The sequence below is a fragment of the Poecilia formosa genome, unplaced genomic scaffold (genome assembly GCF_000485575.1).
Source record: "Poecilia formosa unplaced genomic scaffold, Poecilia_formosa-5.1.2 Scaffold488, whole genome shotgun sequence".
Taxonomy (NCBI): Eukaryota; Metazoa; Chordata; class Actinopteri; order Cyprinodontiformes; family Poeciliidae; genus Poecilia; species Poecilia formosa.
Window position 1 is genome coordinate 282562 of NW_006800427.1, and position 20449 is coordinate 303010.

The 20449-nt window shown below is 40.3% G+C and overlaps 2 protein-coding genes across 2 annotated transcripts in view; one reads left to right on the forward strand and one right to left on the reverse strand.

Moving 5' to 3' along the window:
* The window catches only part of vwa8 (von Willebrand factor A domain containing 8), a 66333-nt gene extending 50454 nt beyond the window's left edge, over window positions 1-15879 (reverse strand). Inside the window, exons 1-14 of the mRNA XM_007578692.2 lie at window positions 15548-15879; window positions 14409-14486; window positions 14184-14314; window positions 13275-13385; window positions 6944-7111; window positions 6694-6858; window positions 5457-5506; window positions 5266-5374; window positions 5060-5164; window positions 4839-4967; window positions 3904-4038; window positions 3755-3832; window positions 990-1150; window positions 758-871 (exon numbers count right to left, since the gene is read on the reverse strand). Coding sequence (XP_007578754.1) covers window positions 758-871; window positions 990-1150; window positions 3755-3832; window positions 3904-4038; window positions 4839-4967; window positions 5060-5164; window positions 5266-5374; window positions 5457-5506; window positions 6694-6858; window positions 6944-7111; window positions 13275-13385; window positions 14184-14314; window positions 14409-14486; window positions 15548-15686 — 1673 coding nt within the window. The 5' untranslated portion in view covers window positions 15687-15879. The remainder of the gene's footprint in view (window positions 1-757; window positions 872-989; window positions 1151-3754; window positions 3833-3903; window positions 4039-4838; window positions 4968-5059; window positions 5165-5265; window positions 5375-5456; window positions 5507-6693; window positions 6859-6943; window positions 7112-13274; window positions 13386-14183; window positions 14315-14408; window positions 14487-15547) is intronic.
* Window positions 15880-17168: 1289 nt separating this feature from the next.
* The window catches only part of LOC103156582 (diacylglycerol kinase eta-like), a gene marked incomplete at its 3' end in the record, with an annotated part of 52957 nt that continues 49676 nt past the window's right edge, over window positions 17169-20449 (forward strand). The window contains exons 1-2 of the mRNA XM_007578696.2: window positions 17169-17437; window positions 18255-18422. Coding sequence (XP_007578758.1) covers window positions 17390-17437; window positions 18255-18422 — 216 coding nt within the window. The remainder of the gene's footprint in view (window positions 17438-18254; window positions 18423-20449) is intronic.

Consider the following 20449-nt stretch of genomic DNA (forward strand, 5'->3'; position numbering starts at 1 on the left):
AAAACTAGAAGTTTACATACACCCAATAAAAAACACATCCACCTTTTTCTCACTGTCTGAAATCAGACAGCGATTTACTTGTGCGCATTTTAGCTCTTGTTTTAGTTAGAATGTGTACAATTATAGGATTATAATTATATATTATATATTATAATTATATATGTATAGGAGATTTAGTCATTAATGCCTTCCAAATCAGAAGTTCATTCATTTACTGACTTGTTTGTTACACTATTCATTTAGATAAACTGAGAGACCAAGGCTGAATTAAGGAAGTGGGAGTGTGTTAAACTAAGCCAGACACCACAAACCTCCTTCCTGCTGCCTGGCTGGCTTTTTAGGAACCAAACACACACAAGGTGAATGTGAGGACATTTCATCAGGCAAAAAAATGGGAACATTACACATAAACAATAACTTAAAAAAAAAACCAAACATATTAAAACTACATTATCTAAAAATGTAAAACAGTCCTTCAGAGGTTTTTGAGCAGCAGGTGGAGTTTTAGGCAGATTAGGCCTTTAAAAAAAGCAAACATTTAGTCAGAATTATCTCCCGTTTTCTGTATTCCTTCACACTTTAAACAGTGTTTGGTCTGAACTCCGTAGATTCACGTCATTTCTGGGACTAACAGACGATGCAGGTTGAACAGGAACAGCATTTTTAGACGTTTGCTGCCAAAGGATTTCTAAAATACTGATAACCCAGTGGATCCACCTTCTCTGCTGCTAGCCTGTCTGTTTGAGTCTGTGCTCACCTTTCTTGCAGCTGCTGGTCGCTAAACTGCAGCTGCTCCTTCAGCGCCTGGTATCTGTCCCACCGCAGCAGCCTGGTCCCGTCGTACAGGTCCAGCTCCCTGTCATGGAGCAACCTGCCAGACAAAACGCTGCGGAGTGAGCCGAGACGCCCGCCGTTTGTCACGGAAAAGACCCTGGACACTCCTCGCACCAGACTCCTTGAGCATGAAGGGGAAATAAACGAAGGAGTACCTGGAGAGCACGGCGAGAGTTCCCAGGTTGACCCTGTGTATGCCGTCCAGAATCAGCAGCTTGCCCTCCATGGCGGCGGTTACCAGTGGAGACGGCCGCCACGCTGTGTCTCCGTTAGGGAGGGTGTACCTCTGCTGCAGGAGGTCTCTGGCCGTCATATCCTGGAAGGAAAACGACAAGTAGCAGAGGTCAGAGGGGTTGAGTAAAAGTGACTGGGAAAGGGGGAGAAAAATGAAGAAAAAAAACATAAAAAAGTTGCAAAAAGAGGATGTGTCTTTATCAAAGTCATGTCTGACCACAACAGATTCCTTACAAACTGAAAGATGAGAACCGGACAGACTGATTTTTATTAGTGCTGATTACAAAATTTGATCAGATTGATCACTTTAATGCTGTGATTAATCACTATGACTAACTTTGTAAGCTTTAAATCTTGAAATATGTACACAGGAATGGTGCCCTGGACAAGCCCAACCAATTAAAATACAAGAAATTATGATTTATTTTTACCCCCCGCAGAAATCAGGTAATGTCAACTCCTTGATCTCCACAGCCACTTAAGGAAACTTATTTCACTTCACATGCATAAAAGTAGTAGAGTAGTTGTTGAAGAGACAACGAACAGAGAAGATATAATGTTTTCCAAGTTCTTGGGTGCCCCCTGCCCTTTCTGATGACGCCCTGGTCAACTGCCCATGCATCAAAAACCACCACTGTATGTAGATTTTTATTTATTTTTTTTAGTTTTCATTTTCTCGAGCCAAACATGTCTGAAGATTTCAAAGGGTTTTATATTCAGGAAGGTTTAAGGAAGTCATTTTGTTCATTTAGAAATGTTTCTCTCCATTCATTTCCTATGAAACTTGCGCGGCGAGGCAGCAGCTGTTTGTTCTCGTCAAGCCGAGCGACCGGCGTAATTCGCGCAAGTGAAATTTTGAGCTTGTACGCGTGAAAAAATATTCACAAAGTTTGATCAGTGGATTATGCGGATATAAACAAAATCTTCTGAAAAGTAACCATCGTTCATTTCCATCTGAGGGGCTTTTAAGTGAAGCAGGACACTAAAGTCAGCCGTCTGGTTGTTTTCTCACGCTGTTGCGAAGGTAGAGGTATATATCGATAAATATCAGGTATCAGATAATGATATTGGTCCAGCTTTTCATATCATACCATAATTTATTCTGGAGAAGGTTTGTTTATCTTTATGAAGCACGTTTAAAGTGATACATAAATAAAGCTGACTGGCTGACAATGGACTGCTGAGCTAAGTGACAGATTTATTTCATGCAGCCATGCATAACGTCTAAACTTGGCTCTTTTAAGCAAAGACTCAGTAACATACAGATTCTGGTTTTCAACAGAGACTGTTTGAAAAAAGAAAACGAAACCAACAATCCCACCAAGTGAATGAGAACAGAAACCTGGGGGTCTTTTTCCATCAGCTCTATTAACTCCGTCCCCACATGAACCGACCCGGCTGCTAAACAGGATATCTCTGCTTTACAGATAACACCTAATGGCACTTTTTCTGTTGGGGAGGGGGGGCTCTGCTGAGCAACCCTGTCATATTTAATATCATGGTAACATGTCACAGCAGAGTTTAAGGGTAGAAGTGGGAAGACAAGCAGAGTTGGGTCATTTGTTCCAGGCAGTGATTGCTGAGCTGTGAAAGCGTCTCCTTAGAGAGCGACTGACCGTCGTCCTGCTGCACCGAATTGGTGCTTCAGATACGGGCCGGACCTAGAACTGCCATCAAAGCAGAGGCTCCAGGGTCACGTAAATCATCAAAGCCATTATTTATACAAGGAGATTTTTTTTTTTACTGTAGACACAAAGTCAAGTAATCCCTGAAATACCAGAAAATGTTTAGAAAGCACTGCTGTCAGTCCCATTCCAATTTTATGGATGTTTTATAGTGCGATAGAATCTGTTTGATTTTTCAGCTGGTGCGGTTCGTTTTCACACTGCACTGTGTCAAATGAACCAAACCCTTTGAAAAGCCGGTTCCCTCCTTGGCCTGTGGTGGTGCTGCATCAAGGACCATTGAAGGAAACGACATAAAAACTTCTGAAACAAACATGAGGCTTGACATTTGAAGAGTTATGTATTTTCATTGAGCTCTTTAATAGCACAATCATGTTTCCTTTAATTTCTACAAATATACTGAATATATCAAACATGACTTAAACGAAATTTGAGTTCACAGTTTATAGACTTGAAATTGGGCCTCTGTCTCTATAAGAAGCTCCTGCTCTTTCTGAAACTCTGCCTTCAGGAAGTCATCACAAGGTTTCTCAGTTAAGCCCTTAGCAAACGTTCTTAGGAGCGTTTGCTCCTAAGAACTTAGGAGCGTTGGACTGAGAAGAAGTTCTTATGATGAGTTCAGCAGATGCGCAGTTCCACCAGGAGTTTGATAGCTGCTGCTGCCGCTAGTCTGGAGGAGCTGAGTGGGAGGCGGGACCCGACATTATAACATGATATCAAAAAAGTCAATTTTACATCATACTCTCCCTCTAAACTCTTCTTGATGAAGGAAAAACTACTTCCTCACCACCAGGTGCCTCTCCTGGGGTAAATTTATACTGTGGTACATAGCACTGGTAAATGCAACAGCAGCGTAGTTGGTAATAATTCCCCCCAGAAAACTACCCCATGCACTCCCTATAAACGGTTCCTGTAGAGATGATGTTCCTATTTTCTGCACCAACTTTCACAGATTTAAAAAAAAATTGCAAACAGCAGCAGATTGGATGTTTCTTATTTACCTGGTAGAGCATGACCGGCTCTATGCTGTAACCCAGCATCTCGGCAAACTCTCTTGCTATCACCGACTTCCCGCATCCCTGGGAACCATGACAACAGTAGAAACATCAGACAGTGTTTGTTTGTTTGTGTGTGTATGTGTGTTCTCTACCTTGGCGCCTATCAGGCACAAATCCTTCACCATGTGCGACTGCATCATCTCAGCCAGCAGCTGTGAGTGGCTGGGTGTGTTGATGAAGGTGGCGCTGCTGTTGGGCGGCAGCAGCTCTTTGCTGCCTGCTGGAACCTGAAATTACATCAACGCATCAAGGCTTTGGTAGCAAATGGTTTGGGATGTTTGGGAGAGGGAATCTTTGGAGGAAGTTTTAACCATGCTCTGGACGGATAAATCGAACACTCCAACAAATGACCTCCAGCATGGACTGTTTGAACGCTGTAGGATGTTTGTTGGACGTTAATGGATGTCCAGATGCCTTCATCCCTGCATTCACAGCTCGCACCTTGACGTTCTTGATGAACTGGATGACTTCTCTTCAGCTGCAATGTCCTTAGGAGTTTCTTGAACTTTTGAGCTGTTTTTACATACTTTTCTTTAGAGGTAATTATTTCATTTCCAAAAACAATCAGATGATCAGTTTGTTGGATTTACCTCCACGGGACTCTTTCAAAGTCTTGTACTTATGTTGATGATAAGCTATTTCTCTCTTATCCCCATAAGGGAAGTTTATACCATGTAGTATAAACTGGACATTTTATTAGTTTGAGACCTTGATATTTCCTGAAATATCAAGTACCAATGAAATCAGATGTTAGATTTAACAAAAGATAAAAAATAAAAAAAAAGATAAATGAATCGGCCTTTGTATGTTTTCATTGCTTAAAATCAGTAATTTAAATTTCAGCTTCCAATGCAACAACATCAAAAGAATGAGAAGAATGAGAGTGAGGGGGAAAAAACCACAGGGAAGATCGACCAAACTAAAACCAGACATATCCAAGATCGGCAGGCAAGTTAAGATCAAATGAAAGGAAAAGGTTTTAACTCCAGGTAGACGTGCGAGGCAGCAGACGTTGCTGTCCTGATACCTGGAAGGTGATTTCCTTGTCAGCAGCCTGCACTGTGACATCCGCGTGGCCTTCACGGCCACTGGAGGAGGAGACGCTCAAAACGTTGCTGGGTGCTGCCTGGCGACGGCCGTCCAGAAGCTCAAACCGCTGCGAGTGACGAGGAGCAACACGTCTGTCAGGTTTTCATTGTAAGCTGATGGAAGGAACCACTTAAAACTAAACAAAGCTGCTGCACTCACACTCAACACACTCTCCACCGCAGTGTGTCCGTCCTTTCCTAGGATGTTCTTGTAGGGATAAAGTCTCTGGACGAGCTGCTGGGAGGACAGCATGGGAAACGTGTTCTGCAGCAACAAAACATAAACAATAACGCATGTTGTTTTTATTTTTTGCTCTCTTTATCTTTTTCTTTAATTCAGTTTTGATTTATCTTCCTAAATCGTACCAGAACGTGAAGCGCAGCAACCAGGTTATCCACAGGGAAGTCGGGGAGGCCCAGACTGGAGGATTCCTGGGAGCAGAGCGTTGTGGCGAGTGACAGCAGCTGGGAAACCCTACGACACCGAACACAACACGAGGCTCCTCATGAGACACGTCACAACTTATCTGAAAAGCATTCCAAACATAATGTCTCACCTTTCAGCAGCAACATTTGGCCCCACGCTGTACAACAACTCCAGCTGGTCCTGGAAGTGGAAAGATGAGAACTGAAGTGGAGGCATCACTGCAAAAAACACTAAATATTACCGAGTATTTTTGGTTTGGTTTCTAGTGCAAATATCGTAGTACACTTGAAGTAAGACAAAACTAACATACAAGTAATGTTTCAGCAAGAAATAGTATCTTAAGTCAATAATACTTAATATTGATGAAAATGTACTAGTTCGTTTGGGAAATTATTTTACTTATAACATGGGAAAAATGTGTTGTTCTAAGTGAAATAATCTGCAAGTGGAACTTGCACATTTTCATCAATATTAAGGAATTAGACTCTAAACAAGCTCTTACATCTTTCCCAAAAGCTTCTTGCAATTTAGTTTTGTCTTATTTCAAGTGTACTAAGATATTTGAACTAGAAACTAATGAAAATACTTGGTAAGATTTTGTTTTTCGCAGTGCACACCCATTCAAAACCTAAAAGCTACAGGTGTGTTCTCATTATTTATCAACAATTCAGCGCCTTAATAAAGTAGAATAGTTCCCTCCAGGAAGTTGTGATGTTGCGATCGCAACTATTAACACAAATTCACTCACTGTTTGCAAACTGTGCACAGACTTGCAATTTTCACCAGTCAAAGAACTTTTCTGTAAATCTGACTAATCACTGTAACATTTTCTGTATTTCCTTCTTTTCTGACCAATCACTGCAAATCAGCTCGATTCTGACAAATCGCCTTAGCTCCCTTCTAATTTAACTTCCTGTTTCACAACACTTAATGGTAACACTTGTTTTTTTTGTGTGTGTGTACAAAAATGATTTTGAGATGTTCTGTAGGTTCTGCTTATACAATGTATACAGTCATGGGCATAACTGATGTGGGGCAAATATAAAGTTTTAAAAAATTCATAGCTGTGACTGCATCTACTTGAAAAAGCCTAACCCTAACCCTAGGCCACAACAATCACAAAAAACCATCACAGCATCCTAGAGGCATTAAGTATTCCTACTTATCAACTCATTTCTTCATGTTGGTCTATCCGCACAGTGCTAAGGCTGGTAGGAAACCCTGAACGCACCACCCACACATCAAAACATGGTGATGGCTGCTTCATGGTGGTTCTCTTCAGTGTCACTTTTGCGAGTCAGTGTACAGTTTGCTCAGTTAACCTCCCTATCGAGACGAGCCAACAGAGTGAAGGGCTCTGCTCGGACCTTGAATGGAAGGTAGTAGATGTCTCTGGCCTGGAAGCGAGAGCGGAGAGGAGGATCCAGAGGGTTGCCCTTGTATTTGGGAACCGGCAGACCGAGAGCGATGACCCGGAAGTCCTCGCTCACGCGGACAATCTTCCAGCTGTCCAGCTCCTCCTTGGTGTGCTCCTGAAAAACCCACTTTTTACCATTTCACTTTCCAAATTTCCAAATCTCAGAAGGTTTTGACTGAGATGCGCGCCACCGTCCTGACCTGCAGCAGCTTGTCGTAGCGCTCGGCCGACATCAGGAAGCGTCCGTCCTCCAGCTGCATCTCTCTGTTCTCCAGGAGGTTGTTGAGGACAGGCAGGACGTTTCTCTCTGCTTTCTCCAGCCCCTCCAGGACCAGAACGCGACCTTGTGTTGCTGCTCTTACGGCACACTGGAGCAAAGGTAGAGGCAGTAAAATGAAGCCTGTTATCGTACAGTGTTTATTTCTGAGGAGCTAGTTTGCTGCAGACTCCAAACACGAGTCTGAAGATCCAGTTGTCAACAATTTAAGCTTTCAGTGATGCTATGTGAAGGTCGTTCGTGACACGGACACCTGAAGTTCAACTCTTTCAAACTTCAGGTTCCTACTTCCTGTCTGAGAACCTTTTTTTGTTTTTTTAATTTCTTTAAAAAAGCATAAATTAATAAATAAATTAATACCGTTCCTACAATTTAAGTCACATTTAAACAAAGTTATAGAGCACTGATAGAAGCTTTGCTGTTAAAGTAGCAGGACTGACATTTTCAAGGAAAACAAGCAACTGTTTTTTGTTTTTGTTTTGTTGATTCTAATCATGCTAATACCCAATTAGCATCATCGAAATGTAGTATATTTTTTATGATTAGTAATTGCATCATACGTAAGGACAACTAAGTCACTCTAAAATCAACACTTTTCGGTGTGGACATTAGCTAGTATAACTATCAGCGAGACATTTAATTAAAGTTAAAAGCAATAAAAGATGATAAAAAAAAAGGAAGGAGGAAACCTGGTAAAGTAACGGGACCAACATTTTCAAGGGAAAACAAACGACTGTTTTTTGTTTTGGTGATGCTAATCATGCTAATAGCTAATTAGCGTCATAAAAATGTGATCTTTTTTACAATTAGTAAACTCAGCTAGTTTTTATATCAGTGACACGTTTAAGTAAAGTTAGTGAGCGCCACCCACTGCTGACTAACTTTGAAAAATGCTGAATTTAGCAATAAGGCATAAATGCCTATTTTTAGCAACTTTAAATTAACTAAAGTTTCACTCTGTTACTTAAAACTATGCATCATAATAAAAAAACAACAACTTCATTTTAGTAATTTAATACTAAAACGCCTGACTCATTTTCTGTTAAAAAAAAAAAAAAAAAATTCAAAAGCAACCATTATCATCATCATCATCATCATAGTTTTCTTTAAAATCCTGTAACACTTTACTATTTTTAACCTGGGGTGTAATACCAGCTGAGTATGCTCCAAACAAGTCCCAAAGACATTCAAAACAAAACTCTTTCAGGAAAACCTATTTTTGGCCACCAAATAAAACTTCTTTTTTTTTTTCATCTAGCTTGTCGAGCAGCACATGTGCGACTGACTGCGAGCGCACTCTTCAGCAGAATTCAAAGGGCCCGTCTTGACGTCAAGAGACAGGAAACTTTAGCCGTCTGGGTGGACCGCAGAGCGGGCGGCCGTGTAATTAGGTTAACATGTAAATGTGTGGCAGGTTGTGTGGGAAGCAGAGCTATAAAGCCGTGGAGGGGACCAGATGCTCTAAATTTAACTCTTGGTCCATTTTCGGCACCAACGCTGTAATCAGATAATTGTTAGAAATGCGAGTGACGCAGGATCGAGAGAGCACAGACGGGCCTTCTGTTCCGTCCCGAATGGATCCCAGAAGAACCAGAAACGGATCCTGGCTGGTTCTGATCTTGTCCGTTAAGAGTTTTAGCTGCTGACGGCTCTCTTGCACTTTTATCTTAAGGTCTGTAGGCGATAACTTCACTAAAATCCAAGCCCAAGGTAACTATAGAGGAGAACCATCTGAGAGGTCAAACCAGGCCAAGGCGACTCAGGGGTCAGCCCAGGATTTCACTTGGACTGAGTCTCTATATAATTTGAAGTTTTTCTTACGTTCAAAGGAAAGCAAAGCATTCATTCGGTCAGAGCTGGGAAGTAACTAATTACATTTTCTCAATTGCATCTACTTGAGTAGACTTTTACTTCGCTGTACTTTTTTCTTTTACCCGAGTCATTTTATTGTGAAACATTTTTACTCTTACTTGAGTAAAATTTCTGGATTCTCTACCCACTGAATTTTAACCAAAAGTCCACCACACACAGACACACACCTGCAGTGTTTTGTTAAAGTTTCATCAGTTTTTTGTTTTTTTTTTAAAGAAACTGGTTTGGGAAAAAATATATATATTTTGCTTGATTTTGTTATTTTTTTATTTAAATAATTGTGATTGATAATTGGATCAGTTGCTCTGTACTTGAATCATTTTTTTAACCAAATACTTTTTTTACTCTTACCGGAGTCATTTCTTGGACGGATACATTTTACTTTTACTTGAGTGAAAATGTGTCAAAGTATCTCTACTCTTACTTGAGTACATTTTTGCGGTACTCTACCCACCTCTGAATTTTATGCAAGCTCAACACTAGGAGCCACGCCCTTCTCTGCTATCTGACCGTTTTGATGTCCAACATTAATCTGACGCTACTGAAAAATCCCATAAATTCTCACGAAACACAGACGTTATTATTTATCGTAATCATTACTTTGACCATTTTTTTTGTCCAGCAAAATTTGTTATTGTGACAGGCCTAGTTTCTGCAGAAACAGAAACAGGGTATCCACATGTTTCAGAATGTCAAATTCAAAAAACACAGACTGAAAAACTATTATAGACATGGGTGGTTGTCGGGGGATCCTGCTGTGTTACAATCAAGCATTTTCAAATTCAGACATTTTAAAGGGTTAATTTTAGATGCAATAACTTAAGAAGAGGCGTGGGCAACCTGAGAGGAAAAAAAAAAGCTGGTGGACAGACTTTACGCTGATTTCTTGGGAGAGTCTACCTGCTGGAACAGGAGGTAAACGTTTCTCTGAAGGTACGTCGAGTTTCACAAACGTTCTGCTTGAAGCTCATAATTAGATGGAACTGACAGCACTTTAAATTCAGCTCCGGTGGAGGTGGCGAGTCTGATTCGCTCTACAACTGAGCTGGAGATAAGCTACCTTACATAAGAGCTTGGCAGCAGCACAGGGGTGACTTCAAATGTCAAAATTATAACAAGGATGGGATTATATCCATGTGACTACAGCTTGCATGGAAACTTGAAGGGTGGGATAACGGCGGGGGTAGAGACGGGCTGAGAGGAGCTAAGGAGAGGGGAGGGACAGCGGATGCGCGGGGATTGACACATTAAGCATGAATATAGGGCTGCAAACCAGCACAGGGCCCAGAGGAATACTTGGATGTTCTAGTTAGCACCTCCTACGATACCAAACTAGCCTCAGAAAGAGAAGCTTTCCAATCCACACCCACACATTATCATCCCTAAAACAGTAATCAGATCCAACACTGCAGAAAGTTGCACCCACAGGCGGAAATTACAACATAAAACTCCTAAAAAAAACTAAAAAAAAGAAATACATCCCAACTCACTATGGCCACACTGGATGGTGGTTCTGAGGAAGGCAACGTCTAAAACTTTTTGTCACCTTTACATAACGCTTTCATAGAAACGGCAGGCCACCAACAAAACATGGTGGCTGATCAATGTGCTGAGGTGTTAAAAAGTCTTAAATTTGACTTCCTGAAACTTGTGGATGCCTCATTATGGTTTCTGTGGCAACTGAGAACGTCACAATAACAAATTTTGCTGGACAACAAATGGTCAAAGTAATTATTGCGATAAATAATAATGTTGTTGTTCAATGAAGTTGAGTTTTACAAATCCATCCGTTTGTCAAAAACCGTTAATCTGTGAACATCAACTTTCAAATATCGCCCGACATTCTCAATTGGATTTAGATTTGGACTTTGACTGGGCCATTCATTGTTATTTCAAGTCATTTATTGAATTTATTTCATGTTTAAGTCATACTTAACTACTTGTAATTTCACACTTGTGTTATAGATTTTATATTGCTATTGTTATATTTATATTTGCTGATGTTTAACACTTTGGATAAAAGTAGCTCAACAACTAAGAAATTTCCCCTGGGGGACATATAAAGTGTTTTCTGTCAATATTCATCATGTCAATAGGTACATTTTAATCTGAGTGGACAAAAATCCCATGCCGAACCTTGGAGAACTACTTGACTCCAAGGTTCGGAGCTACATTTTTTGTAGAGATGTTTATTGTGAAACATCTCTATTCTTACTTGAGTAAAACTGCCGAACCTTGTTATTGTTATATTTATATTTGATGACGTTTAACACTCTGGATAAAAGTAGCTCAACAGAACTACTTGGACATCATGTCCAAGTAGTTCTCCAAGGTTCAAAACTGGGATCCCTTTGATTTAATATCTACATTCTCCCTTTAGCTATATTTACAATAGATCATAATTACGCAGATGGGGGACTACAAACCGGACCAGGATCTGAACAGATGCTGAGAACCAATCAATGCTTGGATGTTCCAGGACTTTCTCCAGCTGATCAGAAACAAAACTGTTCAGTTTTGTTTCTGAACAGTTTTGTTTCTGTTCAGAAAACCTCAAGTCAACAATCCTCAAGATTGTTGATTTGAGGAACAATCAAGAGTCAAAGTACCGCTTCAGTTATTACAGTTAGAAACTAGAGATCAGCTTCAGGTCTGGACTCAGAACTGAACTTTCAGAGCCACATAAACACAGTTACAAAGTCGGGCTTCTATCACCTGAAGAACGTTTCAAATGGTCGATGGAAAAGATGGTTTGAACTTTCTCTGTCTCTCTCTGCTCCTGGGTCATAGTTCAGGTATTATCTGAGTTTCAGAGATGATAATCAGCTACTCACAGTTGTAAACAAAAAAAAATCACCTTATTGCCATGGTTTTATATATATATATATATAGCAACTGTCCAAAAGGAAGAAAAAATAAAAAGTAAGAGCAAAAATCCTTCCACGTGCACAGCATTCAAATCCAGAAGAAGAAACGCCTCAACTAAAAGAATGATGAACAAATGAACAAATTAACATGGTTATTCAAACATGGTGCCACTATGAGCAACAGGATTGTCACGTCTAAGCTGTTACAAATCTACTAGGACGTTTGTATAACCTTCCAGTGTGTAATGACAATGTATTGATGTATTTTACCTTCATTTTCACATTTCAAACCAAAAGGAGATGAAGAGAGAACACAGGGTTCTAGTCAGAAGAGCCAATATTTATTATAAGAAGCGGCTCGTTTCCACGGTTACTAAACTCACAAAGTTAACCCAGTATGGGGGTGTATATTTATATGTAAGTTGATATAAAAAAAAAAAAGTGTGCAGTGTGATAATTTTATGCATACTGGTCGTTTACAAGGCAATCATTGTTGGTCATCTCTAAATTCTCCAATAGTCCTGGAAGCTTCATGTCGTTGGCATTAGCACTTAGTCAAAAGGCTTAACGCCGACTGTGTTTCTATAGAGCATAAAACTGTGCAAATTGGAGTTATGAAAATAAATTGCATCTGGCACCAATTTAGAAAAAAGACTCACATTTTTTGATAAAAAGTTGTTGAAAAAGGATGAGGTGGTTTTTCGGCTGAATCACAGTTTCGAAAATCTGCAATGGAGACACTTTTTTTGCATCACGCTGCTCATGTGATCAACAACTGGATGTTACTACTGGCAGAAAAAGACAAAGAAGATGACAGGAAGTGGTAGGAAAATGACGGTGTGGCATAATTTTTAACGACTTATCGCGTGAACAAACTTATTCATGTGTGATTTCAAATGCGTTCCTTTTTAACTGGAATTGCCGGAGTGTGTTTTTTCAACATTGGCGGAATATCGACAGAGTTCTGCGAACATTTGTAATGAAAACGCAGCTTTTGAAATTTAACTCAGAAAGGGAAAAAAAAACAGGTTTGAATACGATTTTTTAAATTATTGCATCTTTAATTTGACAATTGATTTCAATTGTCAAATTACTTGTTACTTGTTTCTATATGAAAAACTACACTGTAAGGAGGAACTTCCACAACTGCAGACACTTTTGTAATAACATCCAGTCTGACCCGTGATTTTATCCAAGTAGTTGATTTAGGCCCATGGCTTTGCATCATGTTATATGGAAATCAAGGCATTTCTTTATCAATTTCACTGATGGACTAATGTTCACTGCGTTTGCAGATGACACTCGTATCGTTAGTGAAAGTCATTTTACTGCATTCTAAAGCTACTGAGTGTTCAAGCAAACAGCATACAGAGTTGATTTGATCATCAGTTGTAGTTTACCTTTGTATCCTAGCATTCTGACTCAAATCAAACTAACACCAGTTGAAAGTGATGAAATACCAGAAGAAAATCAAACTTGATTGAAATCTACGAATCCAACAGAAATCAGAAGAACCTGGTCGATGTAGAAGGCTGTTCCTGATCGGATCTCTCTCCTCTGCTTCAGGTCCGTTTCCGTGGTGTCCCTGGACAGCGCCACATACTCCACTTCACGCCTCGTCAGCTCCTAGTTCACAATGACAAGAAAAAAAATTCACTCATGAACTCATTAAATTGAACATCTGAATAACAAAAATGGCACCAATAACAATTAATATAGTTTTTCTTGGAACGTCCCTCAGTCAGAACTCTACAAAAATCGTTACATTTTTCAGGTCGTCTGAGAAGGATAATAGACGAATCAGTTGACCAAAGTTATGGGCATTTATCGTGAAAAAAATTCTTGCCATGACATGAATTTTGATTCCTCATTGTCACAATAAATTTCAGCTAATGGTAAAAAAAGTAAAATAAAAAAATCAGACTAAAATGTTACATTTTTATTTTCTCTCGTTTTTTTTTTTTCCAAGAGAGCATCAATAAATATCCGTAATGTGCAAATCATTGATATAAATCATATTTATTTATGCTGTGTCCTGAAGAAGTTTCCAGCAGGAATGGTTTTTAAAAGCAGCATTTATGTTTGTGGTGGTATGAATGCTGAACCATGCAGGTACCTAAAAAAGAAGTAATAAATTGTTTTTTATCATCATTTTCATCGCTATCACAATAGCACGATAAAATATCATGATAAAATTCTAAGACCATACTGCACACCCCTCGTTATGAAGCATCTACAGCTCTCTTCAGTTCCCACTGCAGCATTTCAATCAGATTGGGGTTTTGACTTCGACTAGGCCACAGAACACTGTGATTATTTTCTTTTTCAGCCATCATAAATTCTTAAATACAACTTCTACTAATTATTCGCTGCATCTCGTATGCATAAAAGGCAAAAAGAAATGTTTGTTTTTAAGTTACTCACTAGGTACTGCATGGCTATGGATCGTCTTAGTGGTCCTGGGGGTCCGATGAGAAACACGTCTTGACCCAAAAGGTCCTTCTGCATGATCCATCGGAGATGTTGAGCCACCGTTTGGGGCACAGAGTCTGAAACTGGTGAATGGAGACCAGAGAGCTAAAAAATCTAGACAACAACACAACGCCTGTGTATCAGTGAACAGCTGGACAAACACTGAACGTCACATACGGTATTTGAGGGGAACCAGTTCTGGATTCTGAGGGGTTTTGAGTTTGTAGGAGATCTCTCCGATCGTCACAGTGTCACCTGCAAAGAGAAGAGGATGAGGAGTCTTCCTGAAAAGCACTTCTTTTTTTATGTCGCATTGAAAATTATTTTTACACTTCTCAATACTCAAAAGGAAAAAATAGCCATTGGCACTGCAGCAAGCAAGCCCTTCTTATAATTGCTGAGCAGCTTTTTATTATTTCCACTGGAATTGTAATGAGTTATTTAAATGTATTTAAGTCTAAATATGAAAATAGAGGCTCTCAATGCCATCACCCTAATCTTTAAAACATTTTACAAAATCTACATTCTACACATTGGTGTAGAAAAGTGTTTGTTCCATTTCTGATTTCCTGAAAAAACATGAACAGACATTTCACACCTCAGCATATGAGAGTCAATATGTTAATTTTTCTCGCAGTTAAAAACATATTGTAATAAAATGTTTACTTTCAACTGGAATCTAGCGGGCATTTTTCTGGCCAATTGAAATGCCTGATGTGCTGATTCAGACTTATAAAGCAAAATGGGACAGTGGCTGATTTTCAGAACTTAGTGGCGGTAGATAGATCGGTAGATAAGATCGATTTCTCATGTAAGTATCAGCTGACCGGAAATCACAGAATTATTTAAATCGGACCGATTTACTGGTGTGCCGCTAGTACCAGTAGTTTTATACATACAAACAGCAAACCATCATCCCAAATGTTTACCGAGACTGCAGAACAAGTAATATCGTGACAGAAGTACGAAATGAATCAGTAATTTCACACAAGTACTAGCCTGGCATTTATTTTCTACTGGAACTGAAAGAACTGACAACAGAAGAGAGTCAATGACCTTTCACCTAGAAACTAGTTCAAGTGCTGACCCTACTTTCTCCTTCAAGCTATTCTCGCTTTTATCACCACAGAGGTCAGAAATCTACGAAGACAAACTCCAATCAGGTCTTTACTTGTGTAGAAGTAAAACAGAGAAGCAAGCTGTTGCTGTCCCAAACAATGGTCCATGAATTTAGAATAAACACCAACAGAACCCCTGATTTTTCCCCTGCTGGGCATTCTGAAAGCGTCACCCCTGCAGTCCAGCCTGAAGATTACCTGAGGCTGTGCTCACAAGTTTGACCTCATGGAATCTCCACATCCAGCCGTCCCGACCCAGGACCGAACCCAGAATATTCCGCACCCTTCTAGCGGCCACAGCCGTCGTGGTGCCGCCGCGTAGCAGCTGGTAATGCATTCTGCCGCTGCTTGTGTTGTTCCTTCGGGATAAAAAGCCCCAAGTTTGGGTCACTCCTTGGGCTGGAACGGCCTTATTCCCATTTCATAACATCTGTCAGCTCATAGTGCCGGAGCCGGAGGAAAATAACTGAGGGACAGAGGAGTCCGAGGCTTAAAGAATTCCGTTGCGTCCAGCTCTCTAAAGAATAGTTCCGCTGGGCCCCCAACTTGGTTAAGGTCAACAATTTCATTTTCACAACGCATTTTTGATGAGACTTTTGAGCTGTTATTACACAGTCAAAGCACACAGTAATATTGAGTAACTACCATGTAACGCGAGCTGAAATCGTCTTGGAAAAAGGGGCTGTGGCACATTTTTATTACACAAAAGCCAGTATAAAATCCAAATGCCCATAGTCTATTATTCTGCTATAGAAAGCGATAACAATTTTTTATTAAATTAAATTAAATTTTTTATTAAAGCAAAATAAAAAGCATATGTTCTTACTTTAACTGTATTAGCTATTTTTTTAACCTATCTATAAACTATTAAAATGTTAAATAATTTATCTTGAGTTATGTTTCATTTGTTTTTACTTAATTGTAATGTCTTTTGCATGATTTTTATCTAGTTTTTACTAATATCGTAAAGTTAACTAGGATAATATAATTTGACTAATTAGGCAGTTAATTAATTAAATTAATTTTAGGATATTCAATTTTATGTTTAGTCTCTGTTTATTTGTTTCACACTACATTTTTGTGTATTTTAGGATTTTATTATGTTTTTAGCTTTCTAAACTTGGGGTTTCTTCATTACAAATATGATATTGGTTTACGTATTTTTACTTTATTTTTTGTATTGTAGTTTCACAATTCTAAATTGAAACAGAATTTGCTTTGATGTGCCAACTTTCTCCAATTCTGACCCAGATTCTAGCAAAACAAGTCAAAAGAAAAACCACAAAATACCTAAAGGTCAGAAGTTTGATGATAAATTTAGATTATAAATGTATCATTTTGGCATCAGATCGGTACCAAAATATGCAGAATCGCAAAATCAATACATTCAAAAAAAAACCTGCAGTATAAATGAGACATTTAATGTTTTGGAAATTCATTAGAAAACAAAATGCTTTTATTGAGTATATCTATATCTTATCTTTATATCTTTAATTGATATGAAACACCCTTCTTCCAACCTAGTTTTGGACAGAAGTACGCTCATGAGGGTAAAAAAAAAAATTCAACTGAAAGATTTTGACAATATCCACAGCCACTGCTGAGCATCAATGCTGGTCATAAAAGACCCCAAGCCAATCTCATCTGTTAATACTCTCAGCCAATATTTCCATCACTTTTAATGCTGTTTGACTTTTGTCACGCGCAGCGCTAAAAACGCGCGCAAGAAAGAAAGAAAGAAGAAAAGAGAGAAAGAAAGAAAAGGGAAGAAAGAATCAAAAGAAGAAAAGAGAAGAAGGAAGGAAAGCGAGCAGCAGGGGGAGAAGAGAGGCCACGGTCCGAGCTGAGAGGGAGGGAGAGAGAGAAGAGAGCGGTGGGAGGACACGGTCAGGGCTCCACGTCCTGCTTCTCCTCCTCGGTGCGCACACGGGGGTGGCGAAGAGCCAGAGCGGCGAAGCAGGTTGCTGAATTCCTCCACCTCTACCCCTGTTTTGTTTCTTCTCTCTTCCCCGGAGCGGACGCAGAACGAAGCCTGGGACTATGGAGGATGTGTACCCCTACAGCCGCAGCCCAGTCTGGGAGGAACTGGTTAGTAAAAAGTCCAACACCGGCCGGGGGACTTGTTTTTAGCCCGCGCACACCTCACTTCGGTGGCTCTTCTTCGGTGTTTCTCCAAAGAAAAGTGAACAGTTGGACTTGTTTTCACGAACACTGAGCTTTAACTGTTAGGTTTTAGTGTGGAAGTGTTACTTCAGCCTGAGAGCTGTCGTGTTCAGAGCGTATCTGTCGCTCAGATTTTTATGGGGGTGTCTTAACGACTAAATAGGATCTAATCGCCAGAGGTCTTTTGCTTGTTCAAGAAATACCATCTAGCAAAGGCTAAATGTCAAATTTAATCTATTGTGCGTTGTCTGCTCCATTACGAGTAACACCACAATTATTTTTACTCACGTCTGTTTCAGTTTAGTTGTCTTTATTTGTTGCTTCATAGTCAAAGAGTTTCGCAGCATTCTTTTGAGTTATTGATAAATAAATGTAGTGTGACTCCCGTTAGTGGCGCTGTCTTTGTGGGTGTTGGAGTGAATCAGCCACTAGGGTCTGCCCTGCCACGGACCAGTCCGCCGGCTGACGGAGTGGACGAGGCGGTCTCCACCAGCCTCAGTCGGCGGGGACTGGCTGGCCATAGCAGCCATCTGCCTACTCGGGTTGAGGGGAAATTGTGGTCTCTCCACCCCCGAGCTTGTCCCCCTATGCGTCCGCCAGCCCACTCAGGCTCCAGAAAGCATCTCAGAGACGTGGAGAGATGACAGCGAGGAGAGACGCTTCCTCCCGCCTTAAGGAGAGGAAGGGAGCCGCCGACCGACCGAAGTCTAACCCCGACTGGTTTTCCCCCTTTCCCCGACAGGAGCCGGAGAAAGGGGCCGTGTCGTCCGCCGTGGGGGTGCATGCCCATGTGGTGGGCGCTGTCGCCGGCAGCGGGGCTGCGGACGAGTCCTCCGACAGCGAGGCAGAGCAGGAAGGCCCCCAGAAGCTGATCCGGAAAGTGTCCACCTCTGGACAGATCAGGAGCAAGGTAAGAAACATCTGTCTAGATATTTGAACGTCCACTCTGATTGTACATCACACCTCCTCCAGGTGTTCCCTCAGCAGGCGGGCTGATCAAACTGCTGCCTCAAACATTCAACAGATCAATGCGCGTTCATGACTTTTAGCATATGGGTTTTTGCTGGTGTTAAGGGAGCATGAAGCATAATGTCTGGACATTACTGTGCCAGAGATCTTCTCTGTTCTGCAGACAGACATTAAAAGGCTAGCTATTTGAGAAACTTGGTAAAAACCTGTTGCTGATCTCACTGAGGATCGTTCAGTACATTTTCTAGAGGACCTGAAAGCAAGCTTGCTTTTGTCACAATGTTCAGGTTTACCCTGTATTTATATGTCAACACTGTTGCCCTGCAGCAAGGTCCTCGGTTTGGATGTTGCCCCCATGCATGCGTGGGCTGTATCCTGGTGCTTCGACTTCCCTTCGCTGTCCTAGAAACATGCATAGTAGCTGGTCTTTTCTTTCTAAATGATCTGAGTGTGTGCATGGCTGATTCTGTCGTTGTCCTTTGACGGACTGGCAACCTCCAACAATGTTCTTTGGACAGGCCGGAGGAAAGCACATGATGCAAAGTAGCACTGATAGAAACCCAAAGAACCTGTCAGACATAGCACACTATGCTGCAGTCACAAGACATGGACACCATGGTGTCAGCTACGAACTCTGTAAGGTATTCTACCATCAAATGTAAGGTAATCTGTCTGACTGTTGACTTTTTGTCCAAACTCAAACTGGGTCATCAACAGAACAATGATCCTAAAGACTCAAGAAAATCTGTATGAGACAAACTTATTGGATTTATTGTTGCTAAAGGCTGTTTTATGGGCTGCATGCCGCTGATTTTATCACCCTGTAAGTACAGTTGAGTTTTTAAAACACACCCCAATTATGGAAGTTGCCTTTCTCACCAACCAATGATAACTTTCATAAAACATTGGATAAAATTGAAAATCTCATTCCCTTAGTGAACTGCCAGGTCAAAAGACTTGTTGCAGATCTGCTTTTGTCCTGCAGGACTTAATAAGCGGATGTTGCTCTAATTCTGTGACACCTAAGCTCACTTGGCACAGTTCTCCTCTACGCTATAAATGAGCACCGTCCTCCCACAGCAAAGGACCCACTTAATTATTGACTGCTCCACTCAACCCCGTCTACATTATTCAGGATGAAGGTGTTTATTTTTAGTAACTTTGGGCAAAGTAGTCTCTGGCCTTTCCTAATCAAACATTCATGTTGTCTTTGAAACAAAAGCCCAAACTTTTAAAGCAGCAACAGTTGACGGGACATCTCATACGCCTCCTTTTGGCTTTGTGACACCATGTGGCCAATATGAATCTGTCGCATTTACAGGAGTGAGTAAAAGTTACTCTGAGATGAGTCATCAAGCTGGACAAACCTTGAATTTTTAAAAATTCTTCCATGTATTTTGTTGAGATTTCACTACCAACATAAAAGTAATGCATACTTGTGAAGAGAAAGAAAAATGAAAGTGTTCTATAAGTTTTTTTGATAAAATATAAGAAGTGTAGCGTGTGTTTGCAGCATGTATCTGTATTTTAGTATATAGTATATTGCTCATATGGAAACTGACAATTTTTGCACATTAACAAACAGCTCAGTCTCAGCCAAATTGACAACATAATGTCAATTTTCAGACTTTCAATTTGAATGAATGCCAGAACTGTATCGTTCCAACATGCGCTGCAATTTATATCTATGGTTGCTGTTCCTATGGAAGGTGAACCTCCTATAGAAGGGGTGTGAGGACTTATTTATGCAAGGATGGACTGGAACCACACTGCTCTATCCGCACATCCACAAAAAAGTCTTAAAAAGTCTCACATTCATGTTTTAAATTCAAGGCCTTAAAATGTTCTCGTATTCATTGAAAAAAATTAAGTAAGTTGTCATAATTTCAGGTCTTAAATTTAGTTGTGGCAGGAATGATCTCATATGTAGCTTTTTTTTCCTCACAGGATTTTTTCTGCCAGGCAAAA